Source organism: Chrysemys picta, chromosome 1 (assembly GCF_011386835.1).
Source record: "Chrysemys picta bellii isolate R12L10 chromosome 1, ASM1138683v2, whole genome shotgun sequence".
Taxonomy (NCBI): Eukaryota; Metazoa; Chordata; order Testudines; family Emydidae; genus Chrysemys; species Chrysemys picta.
In genome coordinates, this window is record NC_088791.1 from 255,912,908 (window position 1) to 255,934,390 (window position 21,483).

The 21,483-nt window shown below is 39.0% G+C and overlaps 1 protein-coding gene across 4 annotated transcripts in view; it reads right to left on the reverse strand.

Moving 5' to 3' along the window:
* Window positions 1-21,483, reverse strand: part of CLYBL (citramalyl-CoA lyase) — a 229,378-nt gene that overhangs the window by 96,633 nt on the left and 111,262 nt on the right. For all 4 annotated transcript variants that reach the window (XM_065592451.1, XM_005303890.4, XM_065592446.1 and 1 more), the window contains one exon: window positions 265-454. In XM_065592451.1, the coding sequence (XP_065448523.1) occupies window positions 265-454 (190 nt within the window). The remainder of the gene's footprint in view (window positions 1-264; window positions 455-21,483) is intronic.

Below are 21,483 nucleotides of genomic sequence, written 5' to 3' on the forward strand. Positions count from 1 at the left end.
TGTCCAAAAACTCCCACTTGCCCTGTAAGCAAGCAGGTTTTCTCAAAGCCTGCATAAAGCTCATCAATGTTAGCTTGCTAGTCAATAAATGCATACATCACTACTGTCTGAGGAATCTCTCTTATGGTCATATAGTGGTTTGTGTGTCTTAACCACTGTCTTTGTCTCCAGCATGTAAAGTCCCCAGAGCTAGGATGGTGTCTTCCTGTATGTGTTCAGTACAGCATTGACTGCATGGCACTCAACAAATAATTTATTAATTACCTTTCTGTTCAGAGCCACACCATCTTCACAGTCCAATACAGCACAATCTACATTTAGAGATGGAATTTTTTGTATCTTCCTTTCATCGTCTGCAGGTACATATAGCACAGCTCTCCTAGGTACATACTTGTGAGAAGGCTTGGAGTGATAATCAAGTTTAGGAACACCAGCTGACAGTGAGGAGGTTTTCCTGTAAAAAAAGGAATTGAAGTTACATTCCCGATTATAATTTAAAAAAATATTTAATGTGTTGTTGTTTTTTTAAAGAGGACATTCCTACTGAGGTACAACTTCTCAACTATTGAAACCAGAATCTAAGTCAGGAGAAATCTATCTTACAACAAAATACATTTAAAAAAACTATGCTGAAAGAACATTAAGGCTGCAAAGTCCAACTCTCAAAAGTTAGGAAATGCCAGAGTTAAAGTTACTCCAGCCTGCTCCCTTTGCTCCATCCTTTAGTAAGTCCCCACCCAGACTGTCTCCTTCTATTCCTGTCTCCCTCTGCTTCCCACTCCTACTCTGTCCCGGTTCTCCTTGTTCCTACCCCACACTGCATGCACCCTTGAGCCTGCCCCTATTTCGACAAATCAGGCTGATTCCAACTTCTCCTCTATATTGCCTGGGTGCCAGCAGTGGGAGAAGTGAGAGCACAATGGTAATCAAATCAATAAATAAATAGAGACAGTCTCTCTGCTCCCAGTTGTGGTCCCTGATGGAACTGCAGGAAAATCCCTGCTCAGCTACTGCAGCTCAGGATGGAGCATGCTCAGTCCAGACAGCACATAAGATCTGTGTGGAGCATTGTCACACACTGCAGATGGAATCTTCAGAGTACAACACTGCTAGCCTTCAAACAAACATCTACTGAGTGTGTGCAAGCTGCAATTTTCAGAGGCTTAAGACTTGGCAAACTTGAGTGGATTTTCACAGACATACCACAAGGAACTTCCATGACACTAGGGCAATGGTTCTCAAACTTCTTTGATCGGACCCCACTTCTTTGTGTCTGTAATCGTTTACGCCCACCTCCGCAAGTACATATACCGCCATCCAACTCTGAAGGCAGAGTGGAGAGCCGTGGCTGCTGGCTGAGTGCCGAGCTCTGAAGGCAGTGCCGTGCCAACAGCACCACAGAAGAAAGGGTGGTAATGCGAAAAGTGATATTCATCATCACTTTTCACAATAGACTTAGTGCCCCTTGCCAACATTACTACTGCACTACTGCTGCCACCCCGGGGCTGACAGCCAGAGTTCTGCTGCCTTCAGGGGAGGGATTTTTTTCGGGGAAGGGGGAAAGAGAGGAGAGCCCAAGGCTGCCTCCCAGTGAGGAATGGGGGGGAGGGAGGGAGAGGAGGAGAGAGTCCGAGCCCAGGTGGCGGTGCTCTGACTGTCCCCTTTATCCCGCCTCCTGGGTGTGCACAGCCCTTCTGCATGAGCCCCAACCACCCGGGGCTGACAGCCAGAGCTCTTAAAAAAACAACAACAACAAAAAAATCCACACAGCTCACACCTCCCTTGACACATTCCCACACTTTCCTTGGGAGATCCTGTCCATAGTTTAAGAACCACTGCACTGGAGTGACTCCTCTGCCAAATTTCAGGTCCCTGCTTCAAAGCATGGAAGCACTAGAGCTTCTCAATGAAATGGTTGCATACATTTTTTAACATGGGCAAAACAACATATTTTCCCCTTAATGTTCTCAGGCTGAACCATTTTAGCTAAAACTTTCCAAATTAATTAACCCGAGGAGGACACCTGCATGGAAAAAAAAAATCAGCCTCAACCTGTTGGGTGAAAACAGGGATTTATGCTGGAAAGTTTTAGACAACCTTAATTACTGGAAATGCTGCCGGTCACCTATAATAAAAAAACTAAACTATAAGCACACAACTATCTCTTTAAACATAAATTTTAGAGAGACTGAAAGCAAAGAAGTATATATTATGTATATAAATATAAATAGCCGCTGCCCACTCTGCAGGTGGTGTAACAAGAATTCCTGATCATCATGGACCAGAGTTTTGTGTTTCTTGCAACTATATTAGCCAAAACATGACTAGATCCATAATTGTTCTATAACATGCTTTAATAAAATTGTCTCAGACAAAAAAGCCCCCAAAAGGTCCATACTGGTCAGGAAAACAATGCTAACAAAAACTGTGTTTAAACAACCCTATGTAAACAGGGCTTTACTCATCCGAACAAACATTCCAGTTCTCTCTATCAAAGAGAGAATGTATGTATTTGTTTAAACTCTGCTTCAAACAGATCTTATTTTTTTGAAATGGTACTGCTTGTATAAAATGTGCCTGTTTTCATTAGAAGGGAGGAAATCTCTGGAGCTGGGGCCTTTCTCATTAGATGGAACACCTCAATAGTGCTCCATTTTACCAATGGGACCAGGCAGGCAGGTGGCTGACTTCTTATATCTGACTTCTTATATCTACAATGTGATTTGTGTTAGCAAGCTTGAGGAATATTTGGGTTTGTGTTGTTGCCTTTTATAAATTATGGCTTTATTAAGATGAAATAATTTACAATGGAGGTGGGTAAGCACTTTACTCTTTCTTTTAAAGAAAAAACTATGAATAATGAGGCAAGAAGATTAGTTCTCTAGTCTTGCTCTGGTTATAAGATTTTGGGGAGGGGGAACTTCATGCTTACTATTAGGACTCTCAAAAAATAATGTCACCTGTCATTGCTGGTTTCTAGCTGTTACACTATTTAAATACAGCTAAAATATGATACATATTTTCCTGCATGGCATTCCATACATACATCAATGAATATTTCTGTTCTGTATCAGATGAAAAAATAGTGAGAGTAATTAACCACTGGAACAATTACAAAGGATCATGGTGGATTCTCCATCGCTGATAATTTTGAAGTCAAGATTGGATGTTTTTCTAAAATATATGCTCTTGGAATTATTTTGGGGAAGTTCTATGGCCTGTGTTATACTGGAGATAGAGTATATGATCACAATGGCCACTTCTGGCCTTGGAATCTATGAATTTATGAAATAAAAGTAAAATAAAAATTTAAATAGAGTGAGACAGAAAGAGAAAACCATAGGTGACAGATGCTCATCATGTCACCTAATAGATGATTCTCAGATACCATAGTGATGGGCATGGCATAAGAACCTGAATAGAACAGAATAAAAATTATTACACCTCTGTGTAAGCAATTGCTGTAGTTTCCACAATGATGTTAGGCAATTGTGAAGCGAAGGAAAGATGAATGAGAGGGAGTCATTCAGGAGACATATTAGATCTCTAGCAAAATGCGGTCCATGCTTTGAAAAAGTTTGAGAAACCCTGTTGTAAAATATGTGGCCTATACAGAACACAACAATGTGGAATAAAGAGGTTTTTTTAATATGGAGATATACCTATCTCATAGAACTGGAAGGGACCAAAGGTCATCAAGTCCAGTCCCCTGCCTTCACAGCAAGACCAAGTACTGTCCCTAACAGATTTTTGCCCCAGATCGCCCCCTCAGGGATTGAACTCACAACCCTGGGTTTAGGAGGCCAATGCTCAAACCACTGAGCTATCCCTCCCTGCTCTAATGGCATGCCTTTGGGATGACCTCCATAATTAACGCATGCCATTTCTACCACATCACACAAGTATGCATTATCATACACATATACAGCACATAGGAATAATGTGAAGTCATCCACATTTAATGCAGAATACATAATTAATTCATGAATGTCATTGATACATATACTTTTATATTTCCATTAACCTAATATCTTCCACATTGTTACATTCTGATCACACCAAAGCACTAGTGTGCCAAAACAGTTTGCTTCAAATTATACATGACCAAACCTTCCAAATGCTTGAAAATGAATACAATCATTTTCAACTACGACAATGGCAGACAATACTTCCAATGAATAACTAAGTCCCTGTCAAGGACTTATTTCTTCACCTCGAGGTTGTTATATTCAAAATTAAAAATAGATTTAATAAAAAAAAGTATTAAGAAAGATCTGCTGAGGTTTTAACTCTATGGACCTACTTGAAAATTACAACTATACCATGACCTCCCTTGCCAGTTATGTAACTGTCCTTGGTGGACCCACTTTGGTAGCATTGAAGAAACTGCTGCTGTTCTATTGTTTTTAATATGACTGGTAATACTAAATTGGGCCTAATCAACAGGGCAGTTTTGCAGTTAAATAAAAATTATGCATTATTTATTAGAAGTGCCAGAGCTATCCTTATTAATAAATATTCTTCATCTATGACTGCAACAGCTTCAAGAAAGATGCAGTGGGGACCTTGACACTCGGGACTTAGGCGGCATACTACTGAGATTCATTCTCCTCTGCCAATTTTTTTTGTTTAACAGCTAATGTTCCTTGTCTTATGGTGAAGTGCTAATGATAATAGAAATGGTGACAACTAGCGTGGCTGGTAGTTAATTTAATTCAATCCCACTTTTGTGCACTATATTCAGGAGGGGGGAAGAGACATTTATTTTAAATGAAGATTGGAGAGAGTGTTTTTCAGTGTGACACAGAGGTCAGTGAAGAAGTCGGCAGTCCTTCAGTAAACATATATGAGGCAACAAAGCAATTAGTTTCTATTCTCTTTCTCTGATGGCTTCCACCTGTAGCTCTCAAAGACACAAAGCAGTCAAAGAACTCAGTCCCTTAATAGCTAACTCTAATGGTACAGACAAGTAGCCTCTGAAGCATCCTTGATGACTATTACTAATTGTCCACTCTAACCTAGAGTAATTTGATAGATGTGAATAAAACCATAATCCCAGAGCACACCAAGATGAGATGCATCACCTGTCAAACATGTTACATAAGACTTCTTGCTAGCTGTAATTAAACTGAAAGCTACAGGACCAACCAGCTCCCTTTTACATCTGCAGACACTGTTTATGTTATTCAGCATTAATTCTCTGAATCCAACACACAATGATATAGCTTCTGAAAGGAAAAACTGTCATGACCTTCAGACCAGATTTAGAAATCATGAGTCAGCTGTCACCACTTACCAGTGTAAACTTTCATTTAGAGAGTTCGGCAGTGTGACTCCACTAAACGAATATCTGAATCTAAAGAAGCAGTGGAGTTAATCCATTAAAATATCATCACCTCATAGGTTTAAGACTGAGAATAATATTAACCAGGGACCACTAGAAATTTCCCTTGAACTCATCAACCTTGGAACCCCATTGGCTCTGTATGTGTTTCTTAGAACTCATACTATTACAGATATTCTGTCAATTTGTCAAGTTGTTTAGGCTTAGTAAATCTAAAACAAAATAATCAAAAAAATTCTTTTAAAAGCTGTTGCAGGAAAATGGTCTCACTTGACATGCATAATTACAGATTCTTTTCCCTATTTTCTTTTAAAAAGATAACATGGCAAAATGTAAAATAAGAGCTTGTTACAAATATGTTTAGGCATGACTACAATAAACATTTTCACACATGATTTTTTTTGATGTACAGTGCATAGGTTTGGGATTTTTCCTCTCCAGTAAATTCCTCTTCTGCGTAATCACACGTTCATTTTATGCTAGCTAAAAAGACGGCGAAATTTTGAGGACTAATGGGACACCCTTCATTATAGATTTATTTAAAAGAGACAATGGCAAGAATTAGGCCCAGAACATTGCATATATTAACATTTTGGTGTTCTATTAGCAAACATTGTCTCACTTATCTCCATTTTTGTTGGTGTTTTGAATTAACATAAATCTCTGTAACTGAATAAATAAATAATAATAATAATATTCATCATAATAAAATCTGAGCCCCGCTCCCGTCCTGCCCTAGCCCCGCCCCTGCCCCTCCCACTTCCCGCCCCCCTCAGAACCCCCAACCCTCCCCCCGTTCCTTGTCCCCTGACTGCCCCCTCCTGGGACCCCTGCCCCTAACTGCCCCCCAGGACTCCACCCCCTACCTAAGCCTCCCTGCCTCTTGTCCCCTGACTGCCCCCTCCTGAGACCCTCCCCCCATCCTAACTGGCCCCCTAGGACCCTACTCCCTACCTGTACCCTGATTGCCCCAACCCTTATCCACACCCCCACCCCCAGACAGACCCCTGGGACTCCCACGCCCCATCCAACCACTCCCCACCCCCTGACAGCCCCCCCCAGAACTCCTGACCCATCTAAACCCCTCTGCTCCCTGTCCCCTGACTGCTCCAATCCCTCTCCCCACCCCTGCCCCCTGACAGCCCCCCCCAGAACTCCCAAACACCCCCCCCGCTCCTTGTCCCCTGACTGCCCCCTCCTGGGACCCCTGCTCCTACCTGCCCTCCAGAACCCCAGCCCCTACCTAAGCCTCCCTGTTCCTTGTCCCCTAACTGCCCCCTCCTAAGACCCCCCCCAAACTGCCCCCCAGGACCCTACCCCCTACCTGTACCCTGACTGCCCAAAACTTTCTCCACCCCCCTCAAAAAGCCCCCCCCCAAACTCCCGACCTCCCCCCCCCCGTCTCTTGACTGCCCCCTCCAAAATCTCCCTGCCCCTTCTCCTGCCCCCTGGCCCCCTTACCCTGCCGCTCAGAACATGGTGTTGGGCTCTGTGCGGAGCCGGACACGTGGCTGCACTCCCCAGCACAACACACAAGCCGGTTCCTGCCCCCGCACAGTGCTGCCGGAGCGAGGCGCTGGGCTGCAGGGGAGGAGGAGCTGCCGAGGCCCGATGCAAATGGCTCGGCAGGCCGGCCGGCTCAGAATGCGGGGGGGGGGGGGGGGGAAGGGGGGAGCAGCTCTACAGCTGCTCCGCCCGGCAAGCTGCGTGGGAAGGGCTCTCGCCCCATGCGAGCGGCTGAATTTCCTGCAGCCCTCCCAGCTGCGCCTCACTCTGCATGGGGGGGGAAATCCCGGACATTTTTAGTGATTTACAAATTCCCCCCCAGACGCTATTTTTAACACAAAAAGGAGGACATGTCCGGGTAAATCCGGACGAATGGTAACCCTACTCCAAGAGGAAGTTGGCTAACAAACTGTTATTTCTTCTAAGTATATAAAAATGAGTAATAGAATATTAGGTATTAGCCATTTAATTGTTTTGCTGCATGCTGTATTCATTTATATCATATAGTTTTGCAGCATGTTGGTATTTAACGGGGTTTTGGAATTGTATCTAGGTTTTCTTAAGATTTGTAGCACTATACATATCTCTTCTGCAAATATTAAAAAAAATGGAAAGTGAAAAGCACCCATATTCGCTCTACATAATTTCACCTCAACAAAAATATTTCATTCTTCTGAACAAGGGAAACAAATCTTTTCTGTTTATTGAAAGATGCTGCACTTTCCACTGTAAACTGTAGAATGTCACTGAAATTAGTATCAAGTATCAGAGGGGTAGCCGTGTTAGTCTGGATCTGTAAAAAGCAACAGAGAGTCCTGTGGCACCTTTAAGACTAACAGATGTATTGGAGCATAAGCTTTCGTGGGTGAATACCCACTTAGTGTAAAAGAAGATATAAAATCTCCCTGCTACATACTTCAGTATGTTTCCAGGTGCTGATCACACACAAGCTTCCATACATAGTTAACTTTACACACGGTGTGTAGTCTCATTAACGTCAACAGCACTACTCATAGTACATAAAGTTAAGCATGAGCATAAGTCTTTTCAGGATCATGGCCTTACTCTGTTTCCAGTTTTTCCCATGTTTATTATTCTAGATTAAGTAATTCCAGAAGGGCTGCTATGCTATAATGTGTCTAACATAGGGATAGGCCACCTATGGCACACGTGCCGAAGGCGGCACGCGAGCTGATTTTCAGTGGCACTCACACTGCCCGGGCCACGGATCCGGGAGGCTCTGCATTTTAATTTACTAATAAATGAAGCTTCTTAAACATTTTAAAAACCTTATTTACTTTACATACAACAATAGTTTAGTTATATATTATAGACTTATAGAAAGACCTTCTAAAAACCTTAAAATGTATTACTGGCACGCGAAACCTTAAATCAGAGTGGATACATGAAGACTCGGCACACCACTTCTGAAAGGCTACCGACCCCTGGTCTAACAAATGACAGATTGAAATGGCAAACTCTAGTTCTGTAAGCCTGGGCACCAGTGATGGTCTAAATTTGGGATACTGTTTCAGAAGAGCACATCTACAGGCCTGGATGGACAATTCACAAAAAATGAGTCACATTCAGCAATCCTCAAAGCATGTTTCTGAACCCTAGAGACATGATCATTGGCTATATGCAATCCTATATATTCATGATGGTCAAGTTAAGAGACCCAAATTCAGAGACCCAAGATCAAAAAAACTTGTATAATCTAGGCAGTCTAAGCAGCAAACATTTACATTTTTCCCCGTTCTGTTTTTTAAAAAAAAATACAGAATAAAAATAACAATGAACCCCTCCCCCCCAAATAAATATTCTATTACTAGTTTTACTTTGTTTAATTATCAGGAACTAGCTGGCAAATCTACCAAAGATGCAGACAAAGGAAAGTGATATGAAATTACAAAACACTGCAATTTGCATAGTAATTCCTTCTAATTAGGAAAAGAAGATATAAATTGTTTGTTATAAACACCAGTTGTGCCTTGTGCAAACACTAACAGCTCACAACTGAGCCAAGCTAAGTATTTGTCTAATCAAAACTACTTTCCAAAGAGTTTTATTGGTACAGCTGCAGAGCATGAATTTTATCACACATGCTAATAATCCCAGTTATGGTACTAACATTTTAATCATTTGTTCTGCAGGCTTGTTTCTCAAACAATTAGCACTAATGAATGGCCAGAATACCTCGGATCATATATGTCTAATTGCAGTCAAGAGCAGTTCTTGTCTGCATGTACATTTCAATTTACCTCTGGGGATAATGTTTGTTAATTGTATTTCTTTATATAGCAAGTGAAAAAAGGCTGCTTGCTCAAAAAGGGGCTAAGTGTTCTCTTCTTTCCCTTTGTTCCCACAAGAAGCTAAAGTCACTTCAAGAGGCACTTAATCCCATCATCCATGGTTACAATTGCCTTACAGCATCAATCAAAAAGAATCTGAAGTAAAATGATGCAGCTATATTGTGTAATTAAAAGCAATTCAGGTAGTTATTGCTTGGGGCACTTTCCAGGTCCAAATACTTAAAATAGCACTGCAGGGATTCTAAATACTGTAGTGTTTTAAATTTGGCCAACTACAATATCTCACAGAGGAAGGGGAGGAATATGCAAAAAATAAATCTCTCCTAGTGTGTATTGTAAAGCAAAAGAAAAGAGGAACAGTTAACGTTTGAAGTGACAAAATCTACAACTCTCCATATAAAAGGAAAATAAAAATATCAAGAAGAGAGAAAAGAAAAGGAGAAAGAAAAAGAGTAAAGTTTTAAAGAAAAACAAATTTCCTGCAATTGTTAAAAGTGAACATGCAAAAAAAAAAAAAAAAAGAAAGAAAAACAACCACCACCTAAAGCTCTCTTTAATGGGAAACAGAATATAGGACTTCTTAAAATCCACATTTGTCCTAATGTAAGGAAATTCAGAGTAAGTTTTTTTAAAACGTTATTATGTTAAAAAGGCAAGATGTGTGATATTTACTTCCAAATACTTTCAGAACTTTCCTAGGGTATTCTACTTAACAAATGCCACTAACAGAGATCCAATTATGCTTAAATCAAAACTAAGGGCATCAACATATCAAACACGCAGCTTTACATTTTGATTTCTTCCTTTGTTCTTAAACAGATAAGGGCATTTCCTTGCTGTTTTTTTTTTTAAACAAATAATACACTTTTTCCTCCCTCAGAATGTAAGGCAACAGCTACTTGCTATGGAAAATTAAATGAGACTAGATTTTGTGGTTTCAAAACTTTGGAAAAGCAATCTTTCCTTATAAGAAAAAAAGGATTTTGAAATATGCATGATTTGATCTCACATTGATGTAAATTAAAATTAATTCCACTCAAGTAGATGGAGTTATACAGGTGTAAAACCATGGTAAGCAAGATCAGAATCAGGCCCAGTCTCTCCTTAAGCTTTAAGAAGTTTAAACTATAAAGCTTAAACATTTCTACCAAACCAATAACTATACAGGAGATGTGTGCACAGTGATGGGGACACTACAGTGGGCTGGAAAACCAGCTCCCAACTACCTAGTTTAGAAATCTAACCCTCATAGCAAGCACCTCTGGATCTCAAAAGAACAGTTTGGACAGAGTCACTCTATAGAGCAGTTACCCATTGGAAAAACTGTAGTGAGGAGAAATGAAAAGGGGGCTTTCAAGTAAATTTCTGCAAGCAGTTGCTAGAACTGATAGCGCACATCACAGTATATATAAAAAACAGAGAGGTAAATAAAATAGGAAAGGAAAGTCTTGCTGTTAAAAAAAAGTTGCCATGTAGAAATATGTGAGAACAAGGCAGGTTAGTGTTTAAATTGGACTAGTAATAAAAATAAAATGCTAAGTGAAAGTCACTTTAGTGCAGAATTTTGATTTTAGTTGCTACTTATAATTTTTTTCTCTCTCTCAATAAATCCAACATAAATCATGTAAATAGAAAACAGAACCTTACCAAGAAAGAAAAAAAGATTGAGCACAAACCAGAAGCTAACTGACAATGGCTTAAAATAATAGACCCCTAAACCATAAAATGATAAAAGGGTATCATAGGTTAAATAGTTAACCAAACCTACTCCTCCCACCAGCCCCAAACCTAAAAAATGACCTTTTATTTACCCCATCATGTTCTTTCAACTACATTGACCCTGTTGTTCATGGACATTCAAGGCTCCCCCATACTTCAATAGTTTGGACTGATGACCATTTTAAAGCAGCTAAATAAATTAATAAATAAAAATCACACTTCTGATGTATACCTGAGCATTCACTCTCTTTATAAGTATGGCAATCTTTGAATAACTTGCCATGCCAATAAAGTATCACTGAGTTGAACCGTTCATTCCTTTCACCTTTAGCATTACTGAAGTTTTAGGCTCCTTAGGACGCTAACTGCTGCTTAATAAAACCAGAATCATTGAACTGCAATGCAAAAACTCTGCATTTGTTTGTCACAGACTGACATTCACATGGAGACGTATTAAATAAAGGAAGATGCAATTAGAATAATAATTTACTTACTTGACTGGAATATTTGGGCTTCATTTCTCATCATATACAATATAAAATTAAACTTTTTAGAGTGTTTGTTTATATAAAATATGTCTGCCTTTCTCCATATTTTATTAATGTCACTCTACATGTAATTTTATCTATACCATTATAAGGAAACATCAGAGTATTTTCTAGGAAGAAATTGCTGCATGATATAATAAAGTTTGATCTCAGTAGTTTGTGACAGGGAATTACAACTTATTAATTAAAAATATTTTTTGTTTTTTAAAGTTAAAGATAACAGTCACTAATCTAAAAAAGAAAGGATTATATGCAAGTTACCTCAAAAATGAATATATAAACTTTTAGCAATAAAAGAAGAATTATTTTGAATTTATTATACCCCAACATTGTGCTCAAAGCCCTACAACACAAAGGCAACAACATGACTTCCTACCCCAAGAACCCTGGAATCTTAAGAGGCAGAACAGTCACAGAATGTGTGCACAGAAAGATCCACTATAAAGTTCTATCTTTATCTTTATAGAATGTTGATCTATAATAAACACGGAGATATAAATGGTTGCATTTCCACTGAAAATGGTTCATGTTTGTTGACTCTGCAAAAGAAGTGAGTTTTGAGGAGGTATTTCCTTTGTGTATCTGCTATCAAAACCCCCCCAATTAGTTCATTGTGAAGAAAGGATATAAATTCTCTACTCTGGTCAGTCTTCTGATACTTCTCTTTAAAAATTCTGTTAACAATATTTTTACACCTACGAGTATAGATATTGACACTTTCCCACTCTTTTCTACACTGTACTTCTCTGTTTACTCAAAGCTGGTCCCCATAACAGGTTACAGAGCTCTTTCAATTCCTGCCATTGATCCAGCTGTGTACACATTGGCAAGGTCAAGATCAAGATTTGAAAATTCAGTGCTAATTACTGTGATTACAATCTGGGTCTCAAGCAGCCAAAGCCTCCAGTAGAGTTTAGGAGGGACCTACTTACAAATTAAAAACAAACAAACAGAAGCCCCAACACATTCAACAGAGTCTATAAGGTGCCATTCCAGCTTGCTAAACCATAATGCTGGCATAAAGTGACTATTTCCCCCCCAAATGTATGCAGGTTAGTTATTCATATACCCATGGTACAAGACCAAAGGAAAATGTTACAGACTTTAAAACATTTAAACATTTAAAGCAACTTTGATTTATACTGCAAGTTCAAACAAGTTATGGTCAAAAACAGATTTATTTTGAATAAGTTGAGAATCTTCAGAAAAAAAAAATTATTAAATGAACGAAAAACATGACTCTAATAAGCCAAAACGTATACAAAGGCACCAGTACTGTGGAAGGCATAAGAAGGAACAAATTTATTAACTATTTTGAGGAATCTTGTGTATTCTTGAGACTTCTATATAGGAGGGCACATTCTGCCTTAGCTTGCAAATTAGGCCAGTCTACTGTTAGTCAAGGCATGATTGGGCCCTATAATTCTTGTATACTTACTTAGAAATATGGGTTAGTTATGTGAATGAATAAAGCCTACTTATTTTTGCACCAAGAAAAGCAAAACAATACAGCATGTCTTTTATCTGGATTTATGCCCTAATCCTGTAAACACTAAAGTATATGAGTAGTCCCATTGAAATCAATGGGGCTACTGACATGCTTAAAGTTAAGCACGTGCTTAAATGTCTGCAGAATTGTGGCTCATTTTGAATTCCCAAACAGTTCAATTTCCAACTGTTTTTGGAATGTATCCAGGCCAACCTGCCTTTCCTTTCAAGTTCTGTACACATTATAGATGTGAAATACACAGACTGGTGCAAAATTGAGCATTAGAAGCATGCTCATGCAATGTAGTTAGAGAATGTCTTTCACAGAAAATAAGTGGAGAAAAAAATATTGCATGATATTTTCTGGTGAGCTGAAAAGCAGAAACCTGATTTTACTTAGTTAAGAGTTTTAGGCTGCAGAACTAGTGTAGACTCCATTAAACACATTTAAGATGGTTTACATTCTAAGTCATTAGATATTGAAGAATATTTGAAAAGAACTTATTAGTAAATATTGAATTTCTGAAGTATAGCTTATACATTTATAACTCTGAAATGTAATGTGTGTTTGAACCTGATAGATTTGCATGATATTTTCTGGTGAGCTGAAAAGCAGAAACCTGATTTTACTTAGTTAAGAGTTTTAGGCTGCAGAACTAGTGTAGACTCCATTAAACACATTTAAGATGGTTTACATTCTAAGTCATTAGATATTGAAGAATATTTGAAAAGAACTTATTAGTAAATATTGAATTTCTGAAGTATAGCTTATACATTTATAACTCTGAAATGTAATGTGTGTTTGAACCTGATAGATTGAAAGCAGTATTCGGATTAGTTCAACATCAGTCTATCTACACAAAGTGATATATAACCTCTGTCTGCATTCAGGATGACAGAAACCTTAAAAATATGTAGCTGGATAAAAAGTTTGGAAATAAAAATGGCCTGCAAATAACACTTTGCCCTAACCAGCGCTTAACTTATTTCAGCAACTGGTTGAATGCATAAGAACTATATGGAAATATTGCTCAGAACGGCACAAAACAAGCATTAGTATTTATTTTTTAACTAGTCAGATTTATAAGAGCAATGAAATGTCTGCATAAGTATTTTATAGCAGCCTGATATGGACTCACTGTTTTAACCAGCTCTTTAACTATCCCCACAAGTTAATAAAATGCAACAACTTGAATCCTTAATGCCTACGCATTCAGATAAGAAAGCATTCATTAAGCAATATCCATATTGTTTTAATTAAAGAAATATCACTCTTATTTTTAGTATAATGTTCCTTAAGTCCAGTGTAACATTTTCTTAAAATGTCCCAAAGGCATCTTGATTAGCAATAAAAAAAAATTCTCCCTTAACTTCAATCTAGGGTGACCAGGTGTCCGGTTTCTGGGCTGTTAAAAGTTCAGTCAGCAGTGCTGCGGAGCCAAGGCAGGCTAGTCCCTACCTGTCCTGGGCTGGGGCACCGCGCTGTGACCCGGAAGTGGCTAGCAGGTCCGGTTTCTAGGCGGTGTGGGGGAGGAAACACAGGGCTTGAAGAGTTGCCCCCGCCCCGAGCACCAGCTCCGCACTTTGCCAGCCAATGGGAGGGGGGGGGGGAGGGGGAACACGGCTGTTTCATGAGCCAGACATCCCTGCTTTGTCTTCTAAAGTTTAATGTGCTAGAAAGAAAAAGTTAGGGACGGATTAGACAACCTCTTGGCAGACTGCAGAGCTTTCATGATCTCCAGCAAATATGAATCTGGCAAAAGCTTCATCACCTCATTTTTATTTTTTTGAAAAGATAAAGGAATCTATTTTATTTCTATACTGACTATTCACACTTTCATAGGTGACATTTAAAGGCCTAGGGCAGTAGGCCTAAATTTTTACTATCATTCCCCAAACCTCCATCCATTACCTGATACACCTCTTTGCACAGCCCATTTAATTATTGCCAACCTCAAGTATTCAAAATTCCTGAGCCAGCCCCCCAAAATCATGAGGTGGCGTTAAAAGTCATAAAATTTAAAAATCAATAAATTGAGGGTTTCTTTTATTTGCTTTCTGGTTTTTGAACCTTCAGGTTTCACATTTTCAAGCTTTTTTCCCTAAAGAGGGACAGAAACTAGCTTTCTCTAAACTGAAAGCTGAGAGTTTCACATTACAACATGAGTCTAGCAGCTAGAAGTTTAAGGAAAATGCCAAATATTGTGAAACACAATACAATTATGAAACTTGGCAATTCATTTTCATAGCAAAGAATTCAAAGAGCTTTTCATTACATAGCTACAGACAGACCAGCTCAGCACCCAAGGGCAACAAACCTATGTGCATGTGTGTGGGGAGGCGGGGAGGAAGGAACAGAGAGAGAGGAAACAGTGGTTAAGAGACAAAATTCAGTATTAAGTGTTCTAGTGCTCTGTATAAACAATGGGGAGGAATAATCTATCTTTAAATTATTTTTAAATACTATGACTAATCTTTTGATTGACTTTGCTACCTTCTCACAGGACTAACAAAACAGTCACATGAAAGAAGCCCCTGGCTCCTCATTCTAGATTTCCACAAGTCCCCTGCAGCCAGCATCACCTTCAAAATGTATATTTGAACTTCACAAAGATTTGATTAAAAAAAAAAAAGATGGAAAGAACAATGAGGGCGAAGAAATAAGATTTGGCAAAACAAGGCATTATTAAAAAATGGAAACAAAAAACAAAAAACAAAACAAAACAAAAAAAACCCTACTGGTTTACTAAGACTAATTCGACTGGAACTACACAGTGCAAAGTGCAAATGCTCATGATATAGACACAGTGGGAGTTTCTTATCTGTATTTTACAGGTGACATTACATTATGTGGTTATGGCAGCTATAGTATACGTTCATTTGGGTTACTGAACAACACTATAAAGCCAAACTGAAACTTGTGTATATCTTAGGAGTCAAAGTTGTACTCCTCCCAACCAGCCCCAGTTTACTGGATCTTCTTTCTCTGCTAAATGTTTCACTTTCACTAAATATGCAGATTTTCTATATCAATACATCACAACATTCAAAATCCTCCTCTTTCTTAAAAGCATTTTTTTTAAACAGCCTCTTCCCCCTTTAATGTGTTTCACATTTTTGTTTAAAGGAGAAAGGGCAGTAGATCACAAAAGCACATCCTTTATGCAAGAAAAGACTTTGTGTTTGATGCTTACTCAAATACAATTAAAAATATGTTTAATCTTCTTGTTTCTTCAGTTTGTGGCTACACATAACTAACTAACTAAATATTGTTATTTTACAAATAATTGGTAAGTAGGTGCCCTGTGTTCTATAACAAACAATAACTAGAAGGAGAAACAGGATCAGGTTTATGCCCACTTAACAATTTTTCTTGTCATTCAAATATACCAGCTTTGATTGCCTGTTTCTCTGTGCTTAGACAGAGGTGGTGCTAACTGGGAGCCCTAAGCAGGAATATGTTGCAGGGCTCTTAACCCTTCCTAAAAATACTAATTGCATTCATACACCGAAACAACACAAACTAATACATTTGTTTAAAAGTCCATGTTAAATAAAATGAACAGTATTTTGGGAGTAATACTAAATAAGGCCCACTTGAGCTATTTGGGGCCCAAAGCAACTTCATAGTATGCAAACCCCTAACGCCACCATTGTGCTCAGATACAATGGTGATGGGCAGCAGTATAAAACCCTAACAATATCTAGGATCTTTGCACTTTCTGCCACATTGCTTCCTAAACATGGCAAAAATCTCCCTGTGGAAATCTGTAAAGCCACTCCTTAAAGCCCACCTCTGCCATTATCATATGTTCAGATAAACATTTACCGGAAAAGTAAACATAATTATATACTGTAGTGTCTATCCCCCCAACTTTATTAAGGAGAAAAGTGTCCCGTGCTTTGAGCTGTCTACTTTTTGGTTTGGGACCCATTTTGTTTTTTAACTATTTATTCATTTACTTTAGGAAGTACTAACAGGTTTACAGTTTCCTGCCATGTAAATATCAGAAACAAAACAATAATCATTTCAACAGTGATATGTTTAAAGTGACATTCTGCAATAATAGTCATCAGATCTCTCTATTTAACAGGGTGTTACCATATTACAGAGTAAGCATCATTACAACACTTATGACATGTTGCTTCTAGTGATTTTATTACATTAAGTGAAATCTCTTGATTACACATATTTAACAGATAAGGCATGGCTATCAAATGTTAATATTAAAAAAAATGGACAGGTGTGTTGGGGTTTTTTGCAGGTGAATGTGCTCCATCTGAGTATTAATAAAAGGTAACCAAATAGCTAAATATGCATTTGTTCTTTGTCTATTTTGGTGGGTACATAATTGGTGTGTGAATTTTTCCATAACAACCACCTCCCATATTTTTTGAATCATTCTCTAGAGTTGGATTATATTTCATTTTCCAGTGAGAGGCTATCAGTAGCTGAGCAGCTACTAGCAGATGAGAGATTAATTCATTTCCTTTTGTGTTACCGTTTCCTCTAGGAAGACCCAGGAGAATTACCAAAGGATCATTCGATAATAAATATCTAACAATTTGTCATATCTGATTATGGATTGCATCCCAACATTTTCTAATGACTGGACATGCCCACCGTATGTGCATAAAATCCCACCTGTCAACACAATTTCTACAACATTTATTGCTATTCAATCTTTATATATTTTAACTTAACTGGTGTGAGGAGGATATCCATTTAGCTATACAGAACAACAGATCCCGATTTATGATAATACAAATAAATAAATAATATCCATGCTTTATTTTAAGAATGAAATAGTACTATCAAGGTATCTTTTAATATTGATACATAGCACACCAGTAGCATGTAATAAAGCTAAAAGACAAAAGGAAAGGAAGAATAAGGAAGGGGATCATAAACAGTCATTTCAGCATGAAAAGAAGTTGTGGATCAAATTCAAATATTTGTATTAAGTCTGGAGTTTGAAACTGAGTCAATATATATGTCATTTGGGTGCTTTCAAATATCATTCAGTCTTAGTCTTACATTATCCATTGTCCATCATCTGATTTCTTGCGGATAGTAACTGTCAGAAGGTTTTCAGTTTTGATCTCTTCCAATAATATTTTAGTTAATATCTCAGAATCCGTACACTTTGTGCTTTGTTGTCAGTGATTAATATTAGCTTTGCTGGAAAATAAAATTGTGGCATGTACACCCTTCTCTGCAAAATGCTTTTTCAGTTGTGCAAATTCTTTCCTTCTATCTTATTTAAAGAGGCAAATGTAACATAACTTACATGACTATGTCTAGATGCAAAGAGTGAATCACTATATTTAAAAGTCTCTTACATATAATAGAAAGAAATAACAGTGAAGCTGGAAAGCACTTTCTTGACAACTTGAGATACAGGAAGAGCAACTCAGCATTTCAAAGCACACAAGTTAGGTTCAGTTAGTATGTATCTATGTACAAAATACATGTATATATTACACTAAAAAGGATGAACTCAAACTGGAACGGGTACAGAGAAGGGCCACTAGGATGATCAGAGGAATGGAAAACCTGTCGTATGAAAGGAGACTTGAGGAGCTCGGTTTGTTTAGCCTAACCAAAAGAAGGCTGAAGGGGGATATGATTGCTCTCTTTAAATATATCAGAGGGATAAATACCAGGGAGGGAGAGGAATTATTTCAGCTCAGTACTAATGTGGACACGAGAACGAATGGATATAAACTGTCCGTGGGGAAGTTTAGGCTTGAAATTAGACGAAGGTTTCTAACCATCAGAGGGGTGAAATTTTGGAACAGCCTTCCGAGGGAAACAGTGGGGGCGAAAGACCTCTCTGGCTTTAAGATTAAGCTAGATAAGTTTATGGAGGGAATGGTTTGATGGGATAACGTGATTTTAGTCAATTGGTCAACAAAGTGGCATCACTGGTAAATAGTATCAATGGTCAATGAGGGTCTGGCTGGAGAATCTTGCCTGCATGCTCTGGGCTCTACTGATCGCCATATTTGGGGTCGGGAAGGAATTTTCCTCCAGGATAGATTGGCAGAGGCCCTGGAGGTTTTTCGCCTTCCTCCGCAGCATGGGGCGGGGGTCGCTAGCTGGGGGATACTCTGCGACTTGAAGTCTTTAAATCACAGGATTTGGGGACTTCAACTGCTGAGTTAAGGGAAAGGGGGTGGGTCAGCTTTTGTGGCCTGTATCATGCGGGAGGTCAGACTAGGTGATCATAATGGTCCCTTCTGACCTTAAAGTCTATGAGTCTACTCTTATATTAATCCAAGCGAAATCAAATAAATAATAGAACTTGGCTTTACAACAAGTTTACAAGTCTCCAGAATTCCCCATACTTTGCTATGTAAACCTGCTCCTTCCTGTGCCTCAAACAGTGTCATTAGCCTGGAAAGTTTCCATAGTATAGCAAGTCTCATTGAGGCCTTATAGACACTAGACATTACTGGTTGGAATGTCTTAAGTTTGTAACGTTGGCACATCTTGCATCCACACCCAGCAGCCATCCCAAGTGTCTTCCAAGTATGTGTGTAGCTGCACTGACTTACTACAGCAGAGGTCTGGTCCTAAGCGTGGATTAGTCAACACAGTTCTGTCACAAATGTTACTGCTGTGTCTCTTCACTGAGCCCTTGTAAGAAAATGTAAAGCTAGCCATTATTTCATGCAACTATATCCCTTCAGGTTCGCCTCTTAGACTCCGAGCTAGATTGTTTCAGCCCTCATTTGGCCATGCACGATAGTAAAGGAGAGAAAAGACCCCTTACTCCCTCTGCTTGGCCCTGCTCAGATTAGAGTTTTGGCCCTGGGTGGGCAATAGGAGCTGTTTGTTCAGAACACTCCCTCTATGAGCTAATGGGTGGGTAGAGGGGAAAGAAGTGGGGAGTGGGAGGAATCCCTGGCTCCGCCACCCTATTTGGCAACGAAAGTAGCTGGTTAGGTGCCAGGGGAGCTGTAAACGGCTTCCACAAAAGGGTGAAGTAATTTACTCCTCAGTCCCCCCAACAGAGCAAGGGGGAAGCAGAACTTGTTCTCTGGTCTGTTCCTGGGGCTATGCACTAGTTCTTAATGTAGACACCCCAAAGCAGTGGCTCTCAACCTTTCCAGACTACTGTGCCCCTTTCAGATGTCTGATTTGTCTTGCATACCCCCAAGTTTCACCTCACTTAAAAACTACTTGCTTACAAAATCAGACATAAAAATACAAAAGTGTCACAGCCCACTATTACTGAAAAACTGCTGACTTTCTCATTTTTTACCATATAATTATAAAATCAATTGGAATATAAATATTGTACTTACACTTCATATATAGTGTATTGAGCAAGTATATATGAACAAGTCGCATGAAATTTTAGTGTGTACTGACTTTGCTAGTGCTTTTTATGTCGCCTGTTGTAAAATATCTAGATGAGTTGAAGTACCCCTTGGAAGACCTCTGTGTACCCCCAGGATACCCCTGGTTGAGAACCACTGCCCCAAAGGACATGAGCACTCTTCAGAGTTACAGAGATACCGAAACAACATTTCTAAAAACATTGAGACATAATCCCTGTACAGGCAAGATTTGTCTGGCCTGTACCTACATGGTCATAAATTCAGAACTACCCTGAAGTACAACGAAATGTGTGGTTTTGGACTTAGTAAACTAGAGGGAAGACTTTCATTGTGTACTTTGGGGAACAAGGGAATTGTTATAACATAGTACTTTACACAGTATTTACATAGTATTAATCAAGCCCAAGCCCACCAATTCTTTAATTGATATGGTTCCCTATGGTTCTTGGCTGGGTAATTGGGTATGAAATAAAAGGTGCACAGACCAGAGGCTTTTTGATTAAAGCTCAAAGATACGTGAGCGTGCACTTTTTCATTCACCTTCTTTGAGGACACAAGTCCCCGAAGTGTGCAAGCAACCACAGGGGGTTCTATTCTGTTCAGGTTCTTATACACTTTCATCACCGTAGTATCTGACCACTTTCCAGTAATGCATTAAGCAATGTGACTAATATCTGTCACATGTGGTTTATTCTCTCTCTGATCCTCTCTCCAAGGGGAGAATTGTGTGTCCAATGGAGTTTTTTATTTTGGTAGGGTGATTTTATAGGTGCACATGTTGCTCTGTATTTATATTAGAGAAGGCAGGTTGAAGAAGTGCGCCTTGCACTTGGAGCAGAAGAAGGTGAAGTTTGTAATGGTTCTTAGTTCCTGCAGGAGTTCATAATGCAGTCTTAGACCAGCCCCTGAGAAACTTGCTCAGATGAGTTTTACTCTTATGGTAGAAAGTTCCATTGTGATATGTATGTGCGCAATCCAGACTTACACATTTAAATCAGACACATGTAAAACGTAAACACCCAAATTTTGGCCCCAAAATCATATTACTCAATCCAGTATAACACTTAGGTACAGGCCTGACAAGGAGTAAACCACAACAAATGTAAGTAGAAAACTTCCCTGAGGTATGTGAGTTGATTTCTTCATTCGTAATGATGAAATGTGCCTATGCTGTTGACAGGGCCGGCTCCAGGTACCAGCAAACCAAGCAGGTGCT